Raw genomic sequence first — 20754 nt, forward strand, 5'->3', positions numbered from 1 at the left:
TTAATTCATCTTTAATTTGTGAGTTGCTCCAATATTAGTAGAGCATATTAGGCCTTTATTTTTCTTCCATTTGTCCTCCACTAATATCTTCCACAAGGATATTCCTTCTTTGGCACCTGTTGTGATGCCATGTTCACTCATAGGTAAAGGCCATCAATTATGATGTGGGCCATCTTTCAGAATGCAGTGCGTTCCCAAACTGCTGCCTTTTCATGACGCATCCAAAACAGACAGATCTCTATTGCCTCTAGAAATCTGTGGAGTCAAAGTCCTACCTGCCTTATGATCTGATTTGCTCTTTCAAACTATGCCATTTCCAAATCCCAAATCATTCTTCTCTTCTAGACACCCACACACTTACATTTATTCAGAGCCCTTCACAATATTTCGTTTATGCAAAGAGTAGGAAGGAAAGAGACTTCGGCTTTTTAGCACAAATACAGGTTATTGTCTTAATGTCTAATTTCATACCTAAAAATACACAAGACAACCTTCGCATTATGCTTAAAATGATATAGACATATTTAGATTATCACTCAAGATGTATCAAACACTTACCGATTTCAATGGCACATATCCGGCTTCCAAAACGCCAGGTTATGCGAAAGCGCATACGTGTGTTTGCATCCTCTGGACATCTCACCTAGATTTGATTGTTCTCCTATCAGTTAATTTGTTTATTTATTTTGACGCTGAAGAATCACACTATACACAGATATATGTAGCAAAAAAATAATTTTACCAAATCCCAAAAACAGGAAATTCAGTCACAATATATTTTACAATGATCAACAAAAACAGGGAGTCATTTTTAAACCTGTGCCTTCTTGTTTCCTCACTGGATTAACCTTATCTGGACTGCAGGTTCTAGCTAACTAGTAACACCTATTATTTGTACATTTACTTTTAACCAGAGCTAAGAAAACATATGAACTCAGCACTTTCATTTCAAACAAACATGTAAATACAATGTACTTATATAAATATAAATTAATTTCTCACCATCATAAATCCTTCTTTAAGTCATAAACAACCTTAATTAAACATTATATTCAACAAATGAGCAAAGTTCTGAAAGCCTATCTAACTTAGGCTGTTTTATAATGGACAGGGTTCTCCCAGTAAAATACAGCTATTATAACCTTAACTTCCGGAGGAATGAGGTGCATAGGAAAGAACTTATCATACTTCCATCTAAGCTATTATATGTATCACAACAGAATAGATAACATTAGAGTGCTGGTTGTCTTTGGAGTTTTGATTTGTCTATCTACTATTCCTAGAACACTAGTTGCACAGGGATGTTCAATAAAGTCGTCCATGCTGGCTCTAAACCTGCCTCACAAGTGATGGATATCTGGTGTGTAGACTCAAGTCACTTCCAAAATGGGAATAGGACCGAATTGCCTCTGTTTTTACACATTTTCTAACAATCCTTTAATAAATCAATAGCAAACACAAACAGTTAAACACACCATCATCCACTAAACAGAGTCCCTACTTAGTACAGAGATATATTGTTTCATCATTTATATTGTGCTTAAAATTGGTGTAAAGCTTGTTTTCAAGTGCATACAATTTTCACAACGCAGAGAGGTTTAGATAGAAGAATGACTTGGGTTCCAAGCCCACTAATACACATACTGGCTGATGAAACCTCCATAAGCCATGACTGTCTTGTAAAATATATTTTATTCCTGCAAGTTAAACAACTGCCTAGAATAAAGGATACACAGTCTGAGACCCTCAAGTTATTTTTGGTTCTGCGTTGTCGCTCTTCTTGGTCTAATCTGAGTTCATTGTTTATCGATATGTTATTGAGTTTTACCTATGTTACCTAATTGCAACACTTCCTTCAAAGACTAATGGTGATTGGGTTATGTTATGGGAAGCATGGCACTGTCAAAAACATGAATGATTTCATTCTAACCTGTCGCCAGCCATTCCTTCCCTTTATCTGAGCGCCCTTAGGGTCTTCTTCAGTTATATTATTTAACAAAGTATTTTTCTCTCGAAGAATGCTGCCCATTACTCGTAACACAGCTGAGCCCAATAGCCTGTTGGTAAGGCCAGTGCTGGTTCACGGGTGAGGTCCTTGAAAGATAGTCCAACGTCATCCACTAACGCTACCCTCAATGAAACATCTCTTTGTTGATCCACATTAGGCTGCGCGTCTCGTTGGGTTTGCACTCATACTCGATGCAGCTGAAGCTGTTGCCCCACTGGCAGTGATCCCGCTTGTAGTAGTTATAGTACTTCACCTGCCATACCGTCTCAAAGCTGCCGATGTCATTGAACTGCACGGATAAGAGAAGAGAATGATGTTACCACTCAACAAACATCTACACAAATCACCAATTCATCTAACCTCATTTTTGTTTAAACTTCTTTGTTGGCATTTTCTGTGTTCTTTTGATTTAAACAGAGTTGTCATCATGTACATTCACAACATATCCAAATATCGATATCATGTATACAATGCATAAAACAACGGAATACTTCCTGCATTTCTACAAATTATTGTTGGTGATGACATTGCATTTGCTAGACACATGACTTGCATCTTTGATAGATATGCACACTGGAATTTCAGTGTGTCATCACTCACATTGCTTCTGCTACATGATTTGGAATTTATGATTAATCCGAAACATAACTAACTCCCAACTCATTGGACTAAATATACACTGAAATATTCCTATGCATCTACAACACTATATAATGATGATAGTAATGTCTCATTTTGGTTTAATAGTCTCTCTAGGATGTTGGGAACAAAGCACTACTCAACAAACATGAACATTCTAAGGCAGGATGTAAGAGTGAGCTGGAATTGTACACTCAGACATTAAGAACTTTCCACAGAAATAAAATTAGACCACTGAGCTGTCAAGGAAGTAAACAACCTACTAAAATCATTAGTGAAGGCAAAACAATTGACAAATCCGAGTTCACCATTTGCTAATGCGAGCAAATTAACAAAAGCAGTAATACTTCCCATGTGAAGATGATAAACAAAGATAGAGATATAATAAGGATTGCTGTGCATTGAACACATGCTGAAAGCATGAGACAAACTATTTTTTATAGAATTCTACATGATTTAACAGTCATACAACTATGAATTTTGGGCTTTACTTATCTGCATCCAGGATTATTTGATAACCTGCAAATAATTGTGTTTTTTCGCATTTGATATAGTGAAATAAAGCGTCAATAACCCATTTTTTCCCAAGTCTAGCTCCTTCAGACCCACAACTGAAATGCGACTATTTACGGCAAAAAGGATCATTTGACATATTGCGCTAAATGCATTACACATGTCATTGTGATTCGTGATGTCAACTTCACAACTAGATTTGGCATACCAAAGTATTCTGTAAAAAGTATTAATCCCAAATGGCTCCCCAAAGGTGTAACAGTTCTGTGAAGCAACCAATTAGGGCCTGTGAAGAACAAATCGAAGGACAAAGATCGAAAAGCAAAAATAAAACTCTTGGGTACAGAGCTGATTTATGAGTTTATTGCTAGTGGTGATTGGACACTTATACAAATCTACAGCACACCTAAGAAAACCTTTCGGCCCCTATGATGTCCAATTCAAATGTATCTGATGCATAATTTGTAAAAGAATACGTTCCAGGGCCCATAGTTCTTCTCAGCAGTCTGTGGATGGTGCTATTGAATATGAAAATGCCCAATACCAAAACTCTGTGACCTTGATTCCACTTTATGCCTCTTTAGTCCACCATCAGTCACTCTGCGTCCTGTTATCTCTTTCTTGCAGATTACTGCTTTCTCCCCCACTGTGTTTTCCATCTATCTCGCCCTCCTTGTGTTTTTCACTCTCTTGCGGGCTCTTGTGGGTCAAAGTCTGATGAGGAAAGGAAAAATAAGTGCCAGTCCCAAAAATGTGTGCTGGTGAGCCCCAACTGCAACCACCTGCTCAAATTAGACACTGAGTAGAAGAGAACGTTTTTGTTACGCCAGGTATGGAATAAGGCAGTATGGAAAACAGAATCTTTTATTTAGTTAGGAGTCAGAGTAGTGTACCTTCTGCAATTATGCAAGTATTGTATTGAAAATACGGGCATGCTGGGTCAGAAAAATCCACAGGTTACAATCCCACAGTTTTCTTCACCTACATGCGTCTGACAGATATGACATTTAAGAAGCACCTGGCAGATTAGTGCATATAGAGTAGGCATGCACGGTCTAAAATCGCGATTGTTCCTCCAAAAAACCAATACTTCGCTTGACTGAATGATCTGACTGTACAGAATATACTATATACTGTAACTAGTTCCCTTTGTTGCCTTAAAAATTACATAAAAAGTTACAGGACCTTTGAAAAAAGAAAGTAAAAAAATGTTATATCAAATATATATAATTTAGTCGGAAATCTAATACTCATATTTAACACAAATATATGTATGTTGTTCAAGCTCAACTTGTATTTAAAACGTACAGTAACGTTTGCTAGTTTTCTATATATTTTGCTGATATTTTAGGGTATCAATTTATTTTAAGTATTTACTTTACGTTTGGATACTATCAAATGACATTTTATATTTAAACATTAATTCATATATTTAACAATTAAAGGAATCAATGAATTCGATTTAAGAATAAGTCTATGAACGTATAATTACAAAAAACTATTTATCAAATATTCAGGTTTTTTTATGGCCCCATTCACTTTTTTATGCATGGCAAACCCATCTCTCTCTTACTTCTTTCCCTCTAAGGTCTGTACCATGTTTTGTTTTTTTGGAATACATGAAAAGCAATTAAAACATAGATTTTAGCTCATGATTTTTATTTGTTGTAGTGCAAATTGGGCCCAATTGACATAAAAAAGTGTAAACGGAAGGTCAGTGTTATACGACTCCGCCATAACTCTTACACTTTTCCCAATTCACAAAACAGGTGCAACAGAACTCCTGGAATACCATGCTAAGGGCAGATGTCGAAGGAAGGGCAAGAACTATATGTCAGGAGGTCCTGGATTGCTGATCTTCCCTCATGTAAGTAGAGATACAGTTGGGATAATGTCCATAGACCACGGTAAACTTATGTCTTTAGTTCATGTATGGAATTATTCCAAGGGAAACAGGACATTGGTTCTCCTTTTAGTAAACTGTTTATGCCGTAGGTGTGTATAATCCCTCTCGGTCAGCCCGATTATTTTTACATGTCCCTCGATGGAGAAATGGGTGTGCACTCTGGATATCAATGGCACCATCCAGAGTGATCACCTATTTCATTATCCCACGACATCCCTACTTACATGAGGGAGGATCAGCAATCCAGGAACTCCTGACGTATAGTTCTTACTCTGTGCACAAGAGAGGAAGCACAGTACACTTCTAGTCCCAAGGTCAACTCTTTCCTAATGAGACCCTCACATTCTAAGTAGGGTTGAAACGTCGTTGACACTATTATAGGATATTCTAACAACGAGAACACCAGAGAACAATTTGGCTGATCTTGCATGGATTAAGAAATGAGAATTTAGACATCCTTTTATATACCAATAACCTGTTCTCAAATTTTAAGTCACTTGAATGTCACATGTTTCTATATGTCTGGTTTTGGTTACTTTTACTTGGGGTTTCTGCATCTCTAATTCTATTCTTCAAAACACTACTCACTAATGTTTTCTGCGTCGTATAAACATACAGGTACAGAGTCAAATATATTTCTTTATTGCAAACACTTCTTTTTCTCGATAAATGATCTGAATAAATGAATAAATACGTGAGCCAGTTCGGCTGAACTGAGGTCATGGAAAGATAATAATTGGGCTACCTTACAGTTTTTCTTATTTTGAGAATAATTTTTTTTCTCTTCATGATGCCGTGCGGCAGACATGTCTATTAGACTTTTGTCTATCTTCCCTTTGATTAAATCAACCAAGAATAAGAATCTGTGTCGAAATAAAAGTATTTCTAAATAAGTTTCTTGTGAACATTTGTTGTAAACCATTCCCTAAACCAGTCAGTAGTTTTTTGCAAAAGAAAATGAGTGACAAAGGGTGAGGCGGGGTCAGACTTCAGTTTGTGAATATCAATAAACATACATATTTATGAGTGTTCAGATACTTAAAAGGGTAACCATGCCTTGTTCGGTCCGCTTCCCACCCCTGTTGTGGGATTCACTACTGTGGATGTTACTGCACCAATGGCAGAGAAATCTAAAGTAGTAAAACCATTTATATCTGCCAGGAATATCTCTAAAATTCTTGCAGGAGTAAATCTATGACAACTTTCCAGGGGGGGAAGGAGTCAGACTGAAATTTGGGAATGTCTACAAACATACAGGTCTGTGGTGTTCCCACAGTTCCTAAGCAAATTATGCCTTAGAACACCACCTTTCCACCCTTTGAGTGGAATTACAAGTGCAAATTTCTCCACACTCATGGGAGAGAATTCCAAGCTCATAAATACATTTACGCCCGCCAGGAATTCCTTTGCGGATCCTTCGCTAAAGAAAAATGGTAAATTCAGCTTAAAATTTATGTTTATGGACAAATTTACATTTGTGATTGGGGCCCTCTGTGGTATGTACATAGAATTATAACCCTTTATGGGCACAATGACAAAATGATAATCACTTACACTCGACATTACTTTTTCAGAATCACCAACCTCTATCCATGGAAGCAAAATCCTGCATATTAATTCAAATGTTAAAAATATATGAGATAAAAAGTTCTAACGTTTGTTTTGGTCAGGGAATGTGTTTGCGATACAGCATTGTGCAGGGAATAGATGCAAATAAGAGCTTGGCTTGTTAAGGTATTCTTAAAAAATATAAAATCCTGCTTGTAGAGGGTTTAACCTCTGAAAAATAATTTTCTGTGTCAATGAAAAGAAATATAAACAAATGCTCATTCACTGTACAAAGTACACACTTTTGAAAGGGGTTGAAAATGTGAGTAATGAAAGAAATTAAATGAATTAACGAATGCGTTTGTTTTGTAAACTGCTCAGCTACTCCTAGGAGCATCCCGTGCTACAAGTAACAGCAGAAAAATCCTAATGCTGTCAATTAGGATAAGGAAAACAGCCACATGTTTAGAAACTTATAAAAGTGCAGCTCGTTATTAGAACTTTGAAGATGGCCAAAAAGGAAAAGGAACAACCTCCTCTCCTTGAGCACCTGAACCCCAGTATCACCGCCAGAAGAGATTGTGATGAATGTAATGTTCTGGAAGGGTGTAATAGATGATCCTCTCCCAGAGGTACTTGTGACCATAAGAATATGAATCTGTGTGCCAAAAAGCGGACTAAAAGGATCTTTTTCTTGATAGTAAATGAATGGAGGTCGCTAAGATGATGCAAAATGGAGGCCCGATTGGGAATCTCCTGGATCAAGCATTAAGCCATGTTCTGGACAATCTGCAGACTCTTGCTCAATTGTTTCAGCAGACCAAGATATAAAACATTTGCATAGTCTGGTCAGAACTGCATTTCAAGATAGTTTGCCACATCTAGTCCAAAATCTTAGATAAAGAGCCTCTGCACTGCAATCGAACCATTTCTAATCAACAGGACCAGTTGGGTAACACTCACATATGCCAACAATAAAGCGCAGCTTTTCTCCCTTGGTCGAGTGCCCATTTGATGGCTTCAGGTGCTTCTAGTAAAGCCATCTCCATGCTGTGTCGTTGAGGAATCCCAAATGGCTGGGATGTGCAGACTATACTGTTCTATATAGCTCGGTAGCTGACTATTCATCAGCTTCTCAAGCATCTTGGCAACCACAGGCAGTAGTGAAGTAGGTCTGAAGTTGGATAGTAAGACCGGATCCGCTGAATGTTTTTAAGCACGGGGAAGACCTTTACCTTTTTCCAAGCACCAAGCACCATACTGGAGAGCAAAGAAGCATTGTATAACATTTAAAACTGGGTTGATTATTCTAACCCCAGTGGCAAGGACTGAGGGTAGACATGAATCATTCGGCGACCCAGATTTAAAAGTTAAAATGGCCTTTTCAGATTCTTCTGTAGAGATTAAGTCGAACTGGGTGAAAGTTATTACTTGATCATTTGATAGGAGTATTGATTGAACCTGAAACACCATCACAAACATGTTGGAAAGTTACTTCCATACCCTTGCATGTACGTTTGGAGTTAATTTCCAATTCTTATGCAGATCTCAAAGTATTCCAGTAGCACTTTTAGAAAGTTCTGACTGCTTCAAATTTCCAGTAGTACTAAAAAGTATATACATATGTAAGTGTAACAGATGTACATTTATACATAAAAATAAAACACACGGGCATTTTCACGTGCTAACTTTATTTTTTGTTTCTCCACAGGGAGGAAATGAAACTTCTTCCCATTCACCATCACAAACTATAGAGGTGTTCCAGTCCCTGTGCCTAGATTTACTAGCAAGTAATATGAATCCCTATTGATTTATTTTTGTCTGTGGGTAAATCCATTTATCAGCGAAATTCACACTTTGACAGTAACAAACCTGAGATTACAATTGCTATGGAATATATTTGGGAAATACATTCATCATAATACCTTAGTGAATTGGGTACAGAGAAAGAACAGTTGAGGCATTTGTTTGAATCATAATTGGGCCTGTAATAATCAGTGTTCCAAACTTGGTTCCCTAAATCCACTCAGATTTGGGGGAAGTGCTGGGTTTCCGATGATAGAGCGTCAGCTGACTCCTCCGTCAGAAACCTCTGCACTGACAGCCTGACTGCCAAATGTCCACATTATATTGTAAATAATCCTGCCACTATTTAGGGTAGGTTGACCATCATTTGATTTGTCTGCCTGGAATCGCCATGCAAAGCAAGGCAGTCCCGGTTTGAAATATTGCTCAGAGACTTCCTGTGCAGAAAACATGTCATTTTTGTTTTTCAAGAATAAACCCATTAATTTGGGAGTTTATTTTTGAAAAACGAATAACTTGGCTGAGTGGGTGTATCAAACATGTAGCCCGCTAATCAAAGTTTCACTGCCTTCGATGGAGCCTTAATAGCTTTAGCTTTATTACACCAGGAGGATGTAGACGATGGCTTACGCCGATGTGGCAGCCTGGTCATACTTTAAAAGACCCCTTTTGTTTATATTCGGTAATTCAAAGCGTTGCATTTCAAACAGGTAAGAAACAAAATAGTCAATGCCGAGGCTGACATTTCAAAAATAACACAAATGTATTAAGTTAAAGCAAAACAATTTAATGCTGATTTAACTTGTATATATTATAAATAAACTCTCCTTACAATAGTCAAAGCAGGAAAAGATACTCAGGAAGATGTGGTACAGGCTTCAGGCAAGATGGAAAATAGTCAAATAGATATTTAAAGAGGGATGATAGACTCTGGCTCTGCAGCTTGGAGACTGAGATCCTAGATCTGGAGTTAATCTATAGCCCTTCAACTTTAACAAAGTGGTTGAAGTTTTTAGGAAACATCTAAAGAACTGCATGCATGGAAAAAGACTCTCCTCTGTAACAATATCTGTAAACACAACATATACTCATGTCACTCAGTTAAGACTTGACTTTACTAACACTTACCAGCATGGGTGTCTCTGCTGCAGCATCTGTTCATGGGGGTGTTAAGACTAGTAGGGTAAACCCAGCACACCTCTAATATACAGATCCCCATAATCTATATGGCACCTGTCACAGGGCAGCTACTGAAGTGGAGATCCTGGCAGTCTGGCCATCCAGGTATCCCTGTTCTTCTCTGCCTAGAATGTCTTATTATTATTATTATTATTATTATTATTATTATTATTATTATTATTATTATTCCTTCATCTTGGGGTTTTTGATAATGTTTGGGAAATGCGAGGCGACTGACTGCAGCTTACATTACTGAAAGTTATCTTCTTACTATGTTTTGTAAGGATTTGCTTACTTTATCATTCACCATGAGTGCTGATACTGATGTGCTCATGGTCAAATTAAAATCATCAAACTACGTTAATACACACGCAACGAGTCAAACTTCCTCTCACGTTTAGATTCTTATAGTTGAGAGACAAAACAAGGGGAACTTCTACTGACCTGCAAAAACAAGACAAAGGGCCTTGTGAAGTCATTACGTCTTTCTAGAAACACAACGGAACAGAAAATACTGAAGTGCAATTATCTAACTCCCTAACAACCAGACTGAAGCTCGGAGGGGGAGATAAGCAAAAGAAGTCCCTGCATGGAACTCTAGGAGAAAACCTCGCAGTGAGAAATTGGGTTACTCGTTAAGGGGGATGACACCTTACAACAAGCAGCAACCATAATCCTCGTAGGAGTAAGGCAAAAGCAAACCCCAAATTAACCTGTGCTCAACCATCTGGTAGCTTGCCACAGAGCAGTGAGGCTTAACTTAGAAGCAAAGTGTACAGTATTTATGCAGCACTTCAAACAGTATCAAAGTGAAAACCTCACACAAGAAAAATCCCACACCAATTTTGAAAAATATAGCTCAAAGAGCAGGCCTGGTGTTGCTGACAGTTGTCGCTGTAACACGAAGATCCTGATGTCGTTGCGAGCAGGCGGACCAAAGCTTCACGGTGATGCTCTCTGTGACACGTTGATGCTGTATTATAGCCTTTCAACAAGTTTTCATACCCTTTCGGCTACTATCAAGACATATACAGCTGGCGGAAGTCTTTCAAAACAAGCATTTAAACAAAAGTAACCTATGATTTCTTAGTCAGCTTGCTCCTATCCCTACCATCACACTTTAGTCACTGACATTCCTAAGAGTTTGTAGAGGACCCCAGAGCCCATTGGGAGAGGAAATGGAGAGAATTAAAGCTGTCCAAAGTAAGGTGAAGCAGCTAACCAGACTGCACAGGCATACGTGGCTCTCCTCGCACCATCTACATAACTCATACACACTGAGGGGTGGACCTAGATTAAGAACCTGATTTAATCTGTAATATATTTTGGAGACTGTTATGGTTGAAATTGTGGTCAAGGTACAAATTCCAGCAGTAACTGCTAGTGTGCTGAAAACCCCAGTATCATTTGACTAAGACCAGACTGAAAACACCTTTTTTTAGAGACATATAAGTGGAAGATGCCACTGAATAAAAAGCATTCCCTTTGATAGTAGTGCAAATGCTTGCTTGGCAATGGGAAGTAAAATCAGAGGCATGTAATGATACCAACAGTGGAGTTAATGCTGAAAATTGCTAAACAGGACTCTGGCCTGCCTGTGTCCTGAAAGCAACCCAGCTTGCTGGGTCTTATTACATAGCTTTCCTCTTTAAGAGCAGTAGTGTCCACTTTGTTGTGCTGAATATAAAATGGCCACCACACTGGATGATGATGTTGGTTGTCTACTCGAAGCACAGTTTAGGATTGTGGAAAGGTTCGTCAGAGTTCCATTGAACCTTCTTGGTCAGAGCACTCATCCTAGTGGAGGAATGTACGATACACAATTGGCATCTTCCTTGCCAGTGAAATCAAAGCAGCCGGAAAAACGTGCCCAGTTTCATTGGAGGTATGTGTGTGGGGGCAGGGGTGTATCTGACATTGTCTTTTCTTGACTTTTTAATGAATGCCTCTCAAGTTTTGTATGTTGTATGTTTCGCTGCAATCATCTTCTTTAAGTTTTATATCCAAGCATTCCACATGCAGTCTTCTTCTTGTATCTATATTTCTAATTGCTATACCTTAGAACTCCGCGTGACCCAGTTGTTTATGTCTATTCTAATGACCCCTTCTTGTTGCTTATTTTTGATGGGCCACACCGATGAGCCTCTCTTGTGCTTCTGACATTGTTTATGCTCATGCTTCACTCAGTACCAACGACTGAAGGGGTAAGCATGCAACCCATGTGAGTAAACTGGGTGAGAAGGCCAACTAGGTGTACTGCGGAAGCAGGATTAATAGTGGCAGTAATGTTACTTAGGTACTTTGGCCTCCTGAGACACATGTACGCATGATTAGAAGTTTAGGTGCTCAGTGTGAGTCTTGGTCTTTCTTGATCAGTCTCCCATTTGGAAAAGTTAACTGGTGAAAGAAAGAACTCTTTAATTTGTAAGCAGGAATTCCCTGAGAATCAAGTGAAGACATCACATGTCGTACTTCCAGTGTTAATGCTCACTAGGTATTCATTCTCTGTTTTTTTTCTTGTCACATCTTCAAAGATTCTGGTTCCTCTATTCCTTCATATCCCTTCCCCCAAGGACTGCCTCAAATATATCAGTTTGGGTCCATTTCCGGTCAAAATCATGGAACAGTCTTAGATGTTTCCTCACTTCTCCCATGAAAAGGATTTTCAGGACTGACATTCACTTCCTAGACAGAGTAACTATATAGGTACTTACAGCAAATATGCATGGTAGGGAATCAGAAAACAGACCTTAACTTCAATAGCGCTTCTAGTAATAAAAAGATTACAAGAACATCATGTGATGTGGAGCAAATGATTGCCCTGATAAGGGTGGAAGAATGAATTTACCACCCAAGAATGCAAAGATCTTGAGGTAAGCTGATGTTGATGTAATGACAGAAGGACATTAGGCCAGGAAAACTACCCATGCCAAATTTCTTAACTTGTGTCAATCATCATTAAATATGGTAGAAATGACTAGTCTATAAATTTACTACGAGGGCTAGGGCAAAAGTGAACCAGGTTGTGAGACATATGCAAGGGAAACGAAGAGAAGTTAACAGATGGTAACGCCGCATCAAAATAGGTAAAATAAAAACAACAAAAAACATCCTGCTCTTTATAAAACATCTCAAGTAATAGCAATAAATATTCATTAAAATAGTAAACTATACAAAAAGACAGACATTCTAGGAGGACAAAATCGTGAGAGTATGTACATCAGTGGCACAGTCATGATTCAAGCCACTACGAGACTTTGAGGAGAACCTCTTATAGACAAATTACATGCTATTGGCAACTCCTGATCCAACTGTTTTGCCACATCACACTACTTTCAGAGAGCCAGAATTACAGGCCAAGGCATGCTCCAACAAGATACCGTAGAGTGACATGTAAATCTTGCTTCAATTGATTCCTACCAAATCAACCACCTAAAAAGTCCAGGCATCGACCTACTCTCAAAGAAAAGCATCACTTTGCCAGTTGTCTACTGACAAGCTTCTTCAAACTGATCATCAATATACTCACTCCAGACCATGAGTCCACATCTACATGCAATCCTTCATCAGCAATCAGGCCTTCCACACAAAGGGGAGACTGTCCCTCAATACACGTAGGTCACAGACACATGAAATCAGTCCATATACATAATAAGCACACACGAAAACTAGAACCATGAAGGAAAGCCACTTTTGGTATCAGTGAGAAGGGGTTCAGAGCCAGTTCTATGGCCATCTTGGGTAAATTGATGCCTCCTGGCTTACACAAAAACAGAAAAGGAACGCAACAAAAAAACGAAAAGGAACGTAAACAGAGTGGAAGCGACGCAGCACTACTCTAATCCTCGTCAAAATGTGCCTGCAAGGCTATGCCAGACACCTGAAACTCATCAGTTGAGTGCGTGGCAATAACATCTACAATAAATTCACACAGTTTCCTATAGAGAGCTATAGAATACCATTTCCCAAGGCACAATCCTGAGTTTTTGAAAAAAAATCCCTGACCTGGATTTACATTATCAGATTACAGCTCAGAAAACGTTCCTAATGTATGTCTCATCCTCTGGATGGGAGAGCTGCAGGGGAGCATCATTTTTCCAAAAAGCAGCCGTGACATACAGGAGGAAGAAAATACCATCAAAGGTCACACCATAATTTATGGATCAGGGAATGAGCCATTAATCTGAAGAGGACGAGAATAATGCACAAATGTATGTGTGTAGAAGTGCACTCATGTGGGCAATATCTAGGATGTTTTGATAGAATTCAATAGAATTCAAGCAAGAGAACAGTTGAATGAATAACACTGATGTTTTTGCCCATCCCTGGCATAATTGCTCTTCTATTTTTCAATTTGAGGAGTGATTGTTTGCACTGAACAAGGAGGAGCTGAATTTCCTATCTGAGGATACGAATTGGCTAGGGAGGATGAGCCGGAGAAGCTAAACAGTTAAATATATGTCTGACAAAATTAGCTTGTTTCCATTTCCCCTCTTCTTCCCCCTTCTTCCATTCCACCCATTAAAATCCCCCCTGATATTATAGTGATAGAGAAAGTTATTGTGATCAATCAAAAATCACGACATCAGATAATATATTAACTTCTGCCTCTGAGGAGTTATTACTCCACATGCGTTTGACAGATGAATACATGAACACTTTTTCTTAGTAAATACAAATACTTTGCAAATAAATGGCTTCTGTTTCCACTGAATACCAGTGAATGTCATTTTTGCCTAAATGCAATAACCACAATGGAACAAACTCACTAGTTGGACTGCAGGATCGATGCCTACGAAAAGGGCTAGCTAGTAAAAAGTGATGAACTTCTATATCACTAGGAATTGCTGGCCAGACAAGCTGAAATCCTAAACTGAGATGCACATTAGTAAGGCTAAACTTTACCTTTGCAGATGAGAGAGCACAAGTTTGAAAAAAATGTATAAGTACGCCATATTTACAAGCACGTAGTTAGTTTAAACATGTTTTGCACACGAGTGTTTTATATTCAGTAGTGAAATGTATAGAATGTTAAGTAGAGTAACTATAATTATAACGGTGTGAGATTAATGTAGAAATGTTGGAATATATGTGAAAACCTCATGTTCTCATGTTAAAAGAATCATGTCCGAATTAAATGTAACTTTGAAAATCCAGTATTATGTGTAGGCCTTAGGGCAATTCACGGCAAACCTGAACGTGCTGCTAAAATTAATGTGAGATAAGGTTGACATGGTTCTTCCAAATGTACTGTTGAACTTAGGGTTAAAAGTATATGCTTTATAGATGTGTTATTTTAGAAACGTATGCTAGTTAAGAATGTTTGCTGTTTAAATCAAGTTAACGTTTTAAGAGTGCAGGGACCTGCTGCATGTAAATCAAGTAGGCCAGAGCCGATAATGTCATGTAGTTTAAATTGTCATGTGCTCGTTAGGGAAGAGGTCGAGAGGTGTCCAGCACAGAGCTTTGAGAGTGTTTTATGACTAAAGATATGGTGGAGTCTGGAATTTGAGGCCCACTGCAGGATGAGCTGTATGCAGGTGCGAGGGTCCTAATCAGCTCGAATGAAAGGGACTTTGTTCAGTGGCGCCTTGCGCAGGCCTGTAGGAGTTTCCAGGAATTTCAGGGGGTATCAGCGCACTGGAAGAAGAAGCCTGGGAACCAAGGTCAACTATAACGAGGGTCTTCAAGAGTACCATCATGGAGTTTGCCGCGCAAAGATGTACCACGTGAGGGGCGTCCCAAGGGGCGTTCCTATCAGAAATGTGATTTGGTATTAGGGAAAGAGACCCGGGAGGAGAGCAGAGCAGATGATTTTGGGAGCCTAAGGAAGCGGATGGGTAGGCAGATAGGCTGATCAGGAGAGACCCATTATCAGAGAAGAGACAAAGAGAAGTGCGTGATCTTCTTAGGAAGTCACCACGGCTGACACCTAGAGGGTTAAGATCTTGCTAAGTAGGGATGTCATTTAAAATAGTGTAGGGACAGACTAACCTTAATTTTCTTTTCTGTAATGACTTTGAGATTGCAACTTATATCTATTTTGACAACCCTTATGGTTTTTGAGCTTGTACTTATTATTTTGTTCTTCAGACTTAGATTATTCAAGAAGTTCATGTTTATAGTGATACCAATTTACCTTTTGAATCTCATTTTGAGAAGTTTGTATCTTCAGTTATCTTTGACTTTATATTAAATCTTTAAAACTGAAATTTGGTCAGTGGTCATTTAGAGTGGTGTAAGTTCTTAAATTGATTGACTTATTGCGAGATTACCTTTTACTCAAAGACAGGTACCAACGATTCAGTCGACATAGTTTGGGATTTGGTAAGATAATTAGTAACCAGTAATCCCGCGTTAGCAGTTGGTAGCAGAGTGAGGATGGTTATCTTCTTGAGGAAGGTAATCTAGAGAGGTTAGTTTACCCCAAGGCCCGAGACGCCGAGAGACGAGCAGCGGAAGAATCGTGTGCCGAAAGGTGCAGACGGTGCGAGAAAAGCAGCAGTATCGGAGAGTGAGTATAAAAAGGGTCATGCGTGAACAGATTGCGGTGTTTTGTGTTGTATTTGTATTGTAATGTCTTGCGGAGTTGAATGCCTGTAGTGTGAATGAGAGAAGGTTGTGAGCGCGCGCAACCTGGTAAGCTGGTAACCTGGTAAATGGGTGAACTGGTGAAATCTTAAGTTCAGGCCAGAGCTTAAGTGGTTTTGGGTGTATCGAACATCCAGGGTTGTTGTCGACCATAGTACGGAGGTCACGAGGTACCATTGACCGCCGTGGATCCAAGATAGGGGGAGTGTAAGAGTGAATGTATGAGTAACGGACGCTGGTCGAAAGTTACTGCGTGTGAGTAACCTATCGGAGAAGGCGATTGTCTGGAAGTAAACGGAAAGACATTTTGCCAAGTTAAGGTGACAACTACAGAAAGACTGTGGGCGTACAGTCAAGAAAGGTGATCGCTTGGACGGAAGTAATCATTTTTCAGAGTATGAATGGGATGCGTGCATGACCGAGGAGACGAGCTGAGAAAGGAGGGGAACTGCTGCGAAGGGGGACGGGTGACGTCGGCTAAAGCCGCGCTGTGATTGAGCGGTTGGTGTGACGTTAGCTAGAGCCGCGCTCTGGTTGGGCGGCTAGAGTGACGTCGGAGGAAAGTCGCGTACGGATAGGCCAGTTAGTGAGAACGGGGCTGAGATTGGTGGAATATCATCAGGAAGTAAACGAACGCGGAGAAAGAGCGAAATCATGAAGTGTTTTAAGTGTTTGAAAGGGATTTTTAAACGTAAAAGAAGTGAACATTATTACGGGGAAGAGGCACCGCCGGAGGGTACACCAGCTCATTACATGGCAACGAATGTGGGGCTGCATACGATATTGTGGATTGGGGCTTGGAATAAGCTTACGGAAGGGAATGAGGAAATGCAGTTCCCGAGGTACGGGACGTTTAAATTAGAGGTGTTACATCGGCTAAAGGCAACCATGTCCTCATTGAAACCCTCGCCCAGACCAACACAGTTTGAGGCTCTTAATGCATGGATTAAGGCTGCACACGACCGAAATTTGAACAGGCGTCAACAAAGACTGACGCGATCGGTAAGGGCAGTGCGAGATTCCAAATGGGATGAGGAGGAAAAGCGTTGGAGGGTACAGACTATTGAGGTGGAGAAAATGTATCCGATGAGGGAGGTGTCAGGAGGAGGAAATCTCATGGAAGAAGACGAGGAAAGCGAGTCGGAGGACAATCTAATAAACAGATTGTTAATGGATAGACCACCTCCGAGAGTGGGGATGATAGAAGATAGAGGGCTCGCAAGGGAAGATGGGAATGACATAGAAGGATATACACCACTCCCTATATCGGAATGGACACCTATCAAAAGTGGAGAAACACCTCCAAACAACACTGTACAGAGTGTAGTGGGAAGGTTTGTGGTGCAAAAAGCGCCAAACACCGAAAGGGCTGAGACTGTTGGATTGCCAGACGCTCTTCAGGTGCCTGTTACCATAGGACCCATAGTTTCGATCTATAACCCTGAGAGAGATAGAGGGGAACAACAAAGGCAATTGGATAGAGAAAGGATCGAGATGGAAAGGAGGAATAACGTGACAAATGCATGGAAACAATTGCCAGGATCAGTAACATGGAATACCCCATTAGACACAACTGTCGGTCCCAATTCAGAACAGGGAGGTCCGAGAGGACCAATGGATCTAAGGGGACCACGGCCAAGACCCTATTCAGAATTAAGAGCTGATTTGAGGGAATGGGACGGGTCCATAGTATCCCTGAGTAACAGGACAAGGACGGAACCAGAGTGGGATACCAGGGGCAATGGGACAGTATCTCATTGTGGGGCCAGCGAGAGTAGTCAGGGCCGGGAAGGCCAAAGTCAAGAGAATAGAGGGGATGCATGTCCTACAAATCAGAGAGAACAGCCGGAACAAAATACTAGGATTGTAGAATGTGAGGAAATGTCCCGTCTCTGGGGGAAAGGAGGAGATGAAATGGTACGGGCTTTTCAGAATAGGTTTAGGTGCCTTCATCATACACTCGGGGAAGATGTCCAACATTGGAGGAAGGAGAATAGTGACAGGTCCCGCCATGCTTCGAGTAACCAAGAATCACAGGGAAACAGTGAAGAGAGGGGGAGCAATGGGATGCCTTACTATGCACCTGGAGAAAACAGGCAGATCGGGGAAGGCGGAAAAATGAGAAACAAGGAAGTATTTCATCATCCACCCCGAGAAGATGGAAAGGCATGGGACCTAGAGAGATGGGAACAGGGGAGGACTCCCTTTAACTCACCAGTGCCTAGGCGCAGGGCTAGGAGCTGGGACGGGAGGGAGGCAGAAGGTACTTCTGGACCAGAGGTGCTGAAAGCTGCGATAAAGGTTAAAAGGCTTGATGTCTCCAGCCTAAAATCCGATCTTGACGAGATTATAGAAGGAACGGTGCCTTTAGAAAGGATCGATTTGTACGAACAAGATGAGTTGCTGTTCATAGCGAAGGATACTACCAGGAGAGCTAGAGCATTCCACGAGAAACTGTCTAATTTGGCCGACAGATATGCTGTAGATTTATCTAGGACAAGGGCACTACAGAGTAACCATAGGTTACAATACTCAGATCAAGATCTAGATGAGAAAAGGACTACTGGATTGAAAACTCACATAAGGGAGTTGATAGCTGGGATACGAGTGTGGAGAGATCTGGATAAATGGGAAGAAAGGTGGTCGAAAAAGGGCACGGTTAGGCGAAGTACAAATGTGATGACCCCTGAGGGAAGGGTAATGCACATGGAGGCATTCCCTTTGCGAGAAATATCAAACGGAAATTATGTACATGTGCCCTGGAGTAGAGGAGATTTAGCTGCATTTACCAACTCATTTCCGAAGTTGCGGGACAATCCAGTAGAGTGGTATAAGCAGGTAGAGAGGTTTGTTAAAATTTCGAAGGTATTGTGGATTGATTTGAACACGTTGTTTGACATCGTGGTCCCATCTGATCTGTGGACCCCTTGTAAGACTAGTGTCGAATGGCCAAATGCTGAACCATTGAGGGATGCTCGGACTAATGGACCGTCTGAGATTGTCATGCGAAAGTATGAAAGGGTAATAGCATGGCTGAAAGATAAGGTACCACCACAGGACATAGATTGGGTAAAAATAGACCGAACAAGGCAGGAACCCAAGGAGACAGTTCACGAGTTTTATGAAAGATTATTGAAAACATTCAAGCAATACAGTGGACTAGATGTAATGGATCCCAAAGATATAGGGCAGTTTGTGTCAAAGTTTGTCTTGGGGTTGAGACCTGATATTTGTTTGATGATACAGCAACATTTAATCTGTTGGCAGAACAAACCACTAGATGAGATTTTACGATATGCGAGGTACTGCAGTGACGAGATAGATTCTAAAGCCAAGAATCTAAAGGAGAAATTGATGGTGGTGCAAATGCAGTCCGCTGGGAAGGGTGGCCAGCAGAAGCAGGGGATGGGACGAAAACCAAATGGTCAGAGCAAAGATAATGAAGAAGGGCAGAGACCTAGGATAGACTTTGCCACTTTAAAGAAAACGACAAAGTGTCATCAGTGTCACCAGGTGGGGCATTGGCGACGCGAGTGTCCCTTTAACCCTGAAAATGGAGAGCTAGAAGTAGAAGAACAGGTCCAAGAAGTCCCAGTGCAAAAGGTGACAGTTCCAGGAGGCAAGGTGGCCAAAGGGGGGACTTCGGCTCCACAGGCCCAATTCCCACAGCCACCGAAGATAGCAGCTGGAGGAAAGGTCTTTAAACAAATGCCTCTGTTTATCGAGGAAGAAAAGTGTTATTACATTGACCCATTGACAGGACAACGGGTGAGCAGTGAAGAGGACTGTACCCTTGGGGCAGTCCTAGAAGTGGATCAGAGAGGGCCATTTGTTGAGGCAGAAGTGGCAGGGTGTCCCACTACGTTCTTAGTGGACACTGGGGCTACTCGTTCGACTCTGAGATCAGCGGTAGTTCCAGACTTGCCAATGTCAGGGGAAACAATTCAAGTGGTAGGAGTCGCAAATAAAAGAATGACCAGTCCTTTGACAGAACCAGTATCTGTGAAAATAGGAAATCATATGAACGAACATCAGTTTGTGGTTTGTGACTCGAGTCCGGTATGTCTGTTAGGAAGGGATTTGTTGTGCAAATTGAACTGCACCATATACTGCACCCCGCAAGGAGTGGAGGTACAGACTACCGACGAAGATGCTACTTTTAAGGTGGCCAATTCCAAATCTTGTGTAGAACTATATCCTACTCTAACTGTGGAAGATCTTCCCCAAGATTTAAGAGATGCAGTGGCGTCAGAGGTATGGGATTTCACAGGAGAAGAAATAGGATTGATTAAGGGGGTAGAGCCGGTAAAAATATTGGTAAAACCTAATGTTGACTTTCCAAGAACGCCTCAATACAAATTGTCCCAGGAAACGATTGCGGGAATAAAACCTGTGATCGAGTCAATGATACAGCAGGGAATACTGAAAGAAATCGTGGGTAGTCCTTGTAACTCCCCGATTATGGGTTTGCAGAAACCTAGTGGGAAATTCAGGATAGTACAGGATTTACGAAAGATTAACAACATAGTCGTTTCATGTTGTCCCGTGGTACCGAATCCATCAG

At 40.5% G+C, this 20754-nt stretch overlaps 1 protein-coding gene across 1 annotated transcript in view; it reads right to left on the bottom strand.

Moving 5' to 3' along the window:
* Positions 1–718: 718 nt before the first annotated feature.
* CNRIP1 (cannabinoid receptor interacting protein 1) overlaps positions 719–20754 on the bottom strand; it is a 99063-nt gene continuing 79027 nt past the window's right edge. The window contains exon 3 of the mRNA XM_078649593.1: positions 719–2297. Within this exon, the coding sequence (XP_078505719.1) occupies positions 2133–2297 (165 nt within the window). The 3' untranslated portion in view covers positions 719–2132. The remainder of the gene's footprint in view (positions 2298–20754) is intronic.

This window comes from Lissotriton helveticus, chromosome 6 (genome assembly GCF_964261635.1).
Source record: "Lissotriton helveticus chromosome 6, aLisHel1.1, whole genome shotgun sequence".
NCBI classification, from domain to species: Eukaryota; Metazoa; Chordata; class Amphibia; order Caudata; family Salamandridae; genus Lissotriton; species Lissotriton helveticus.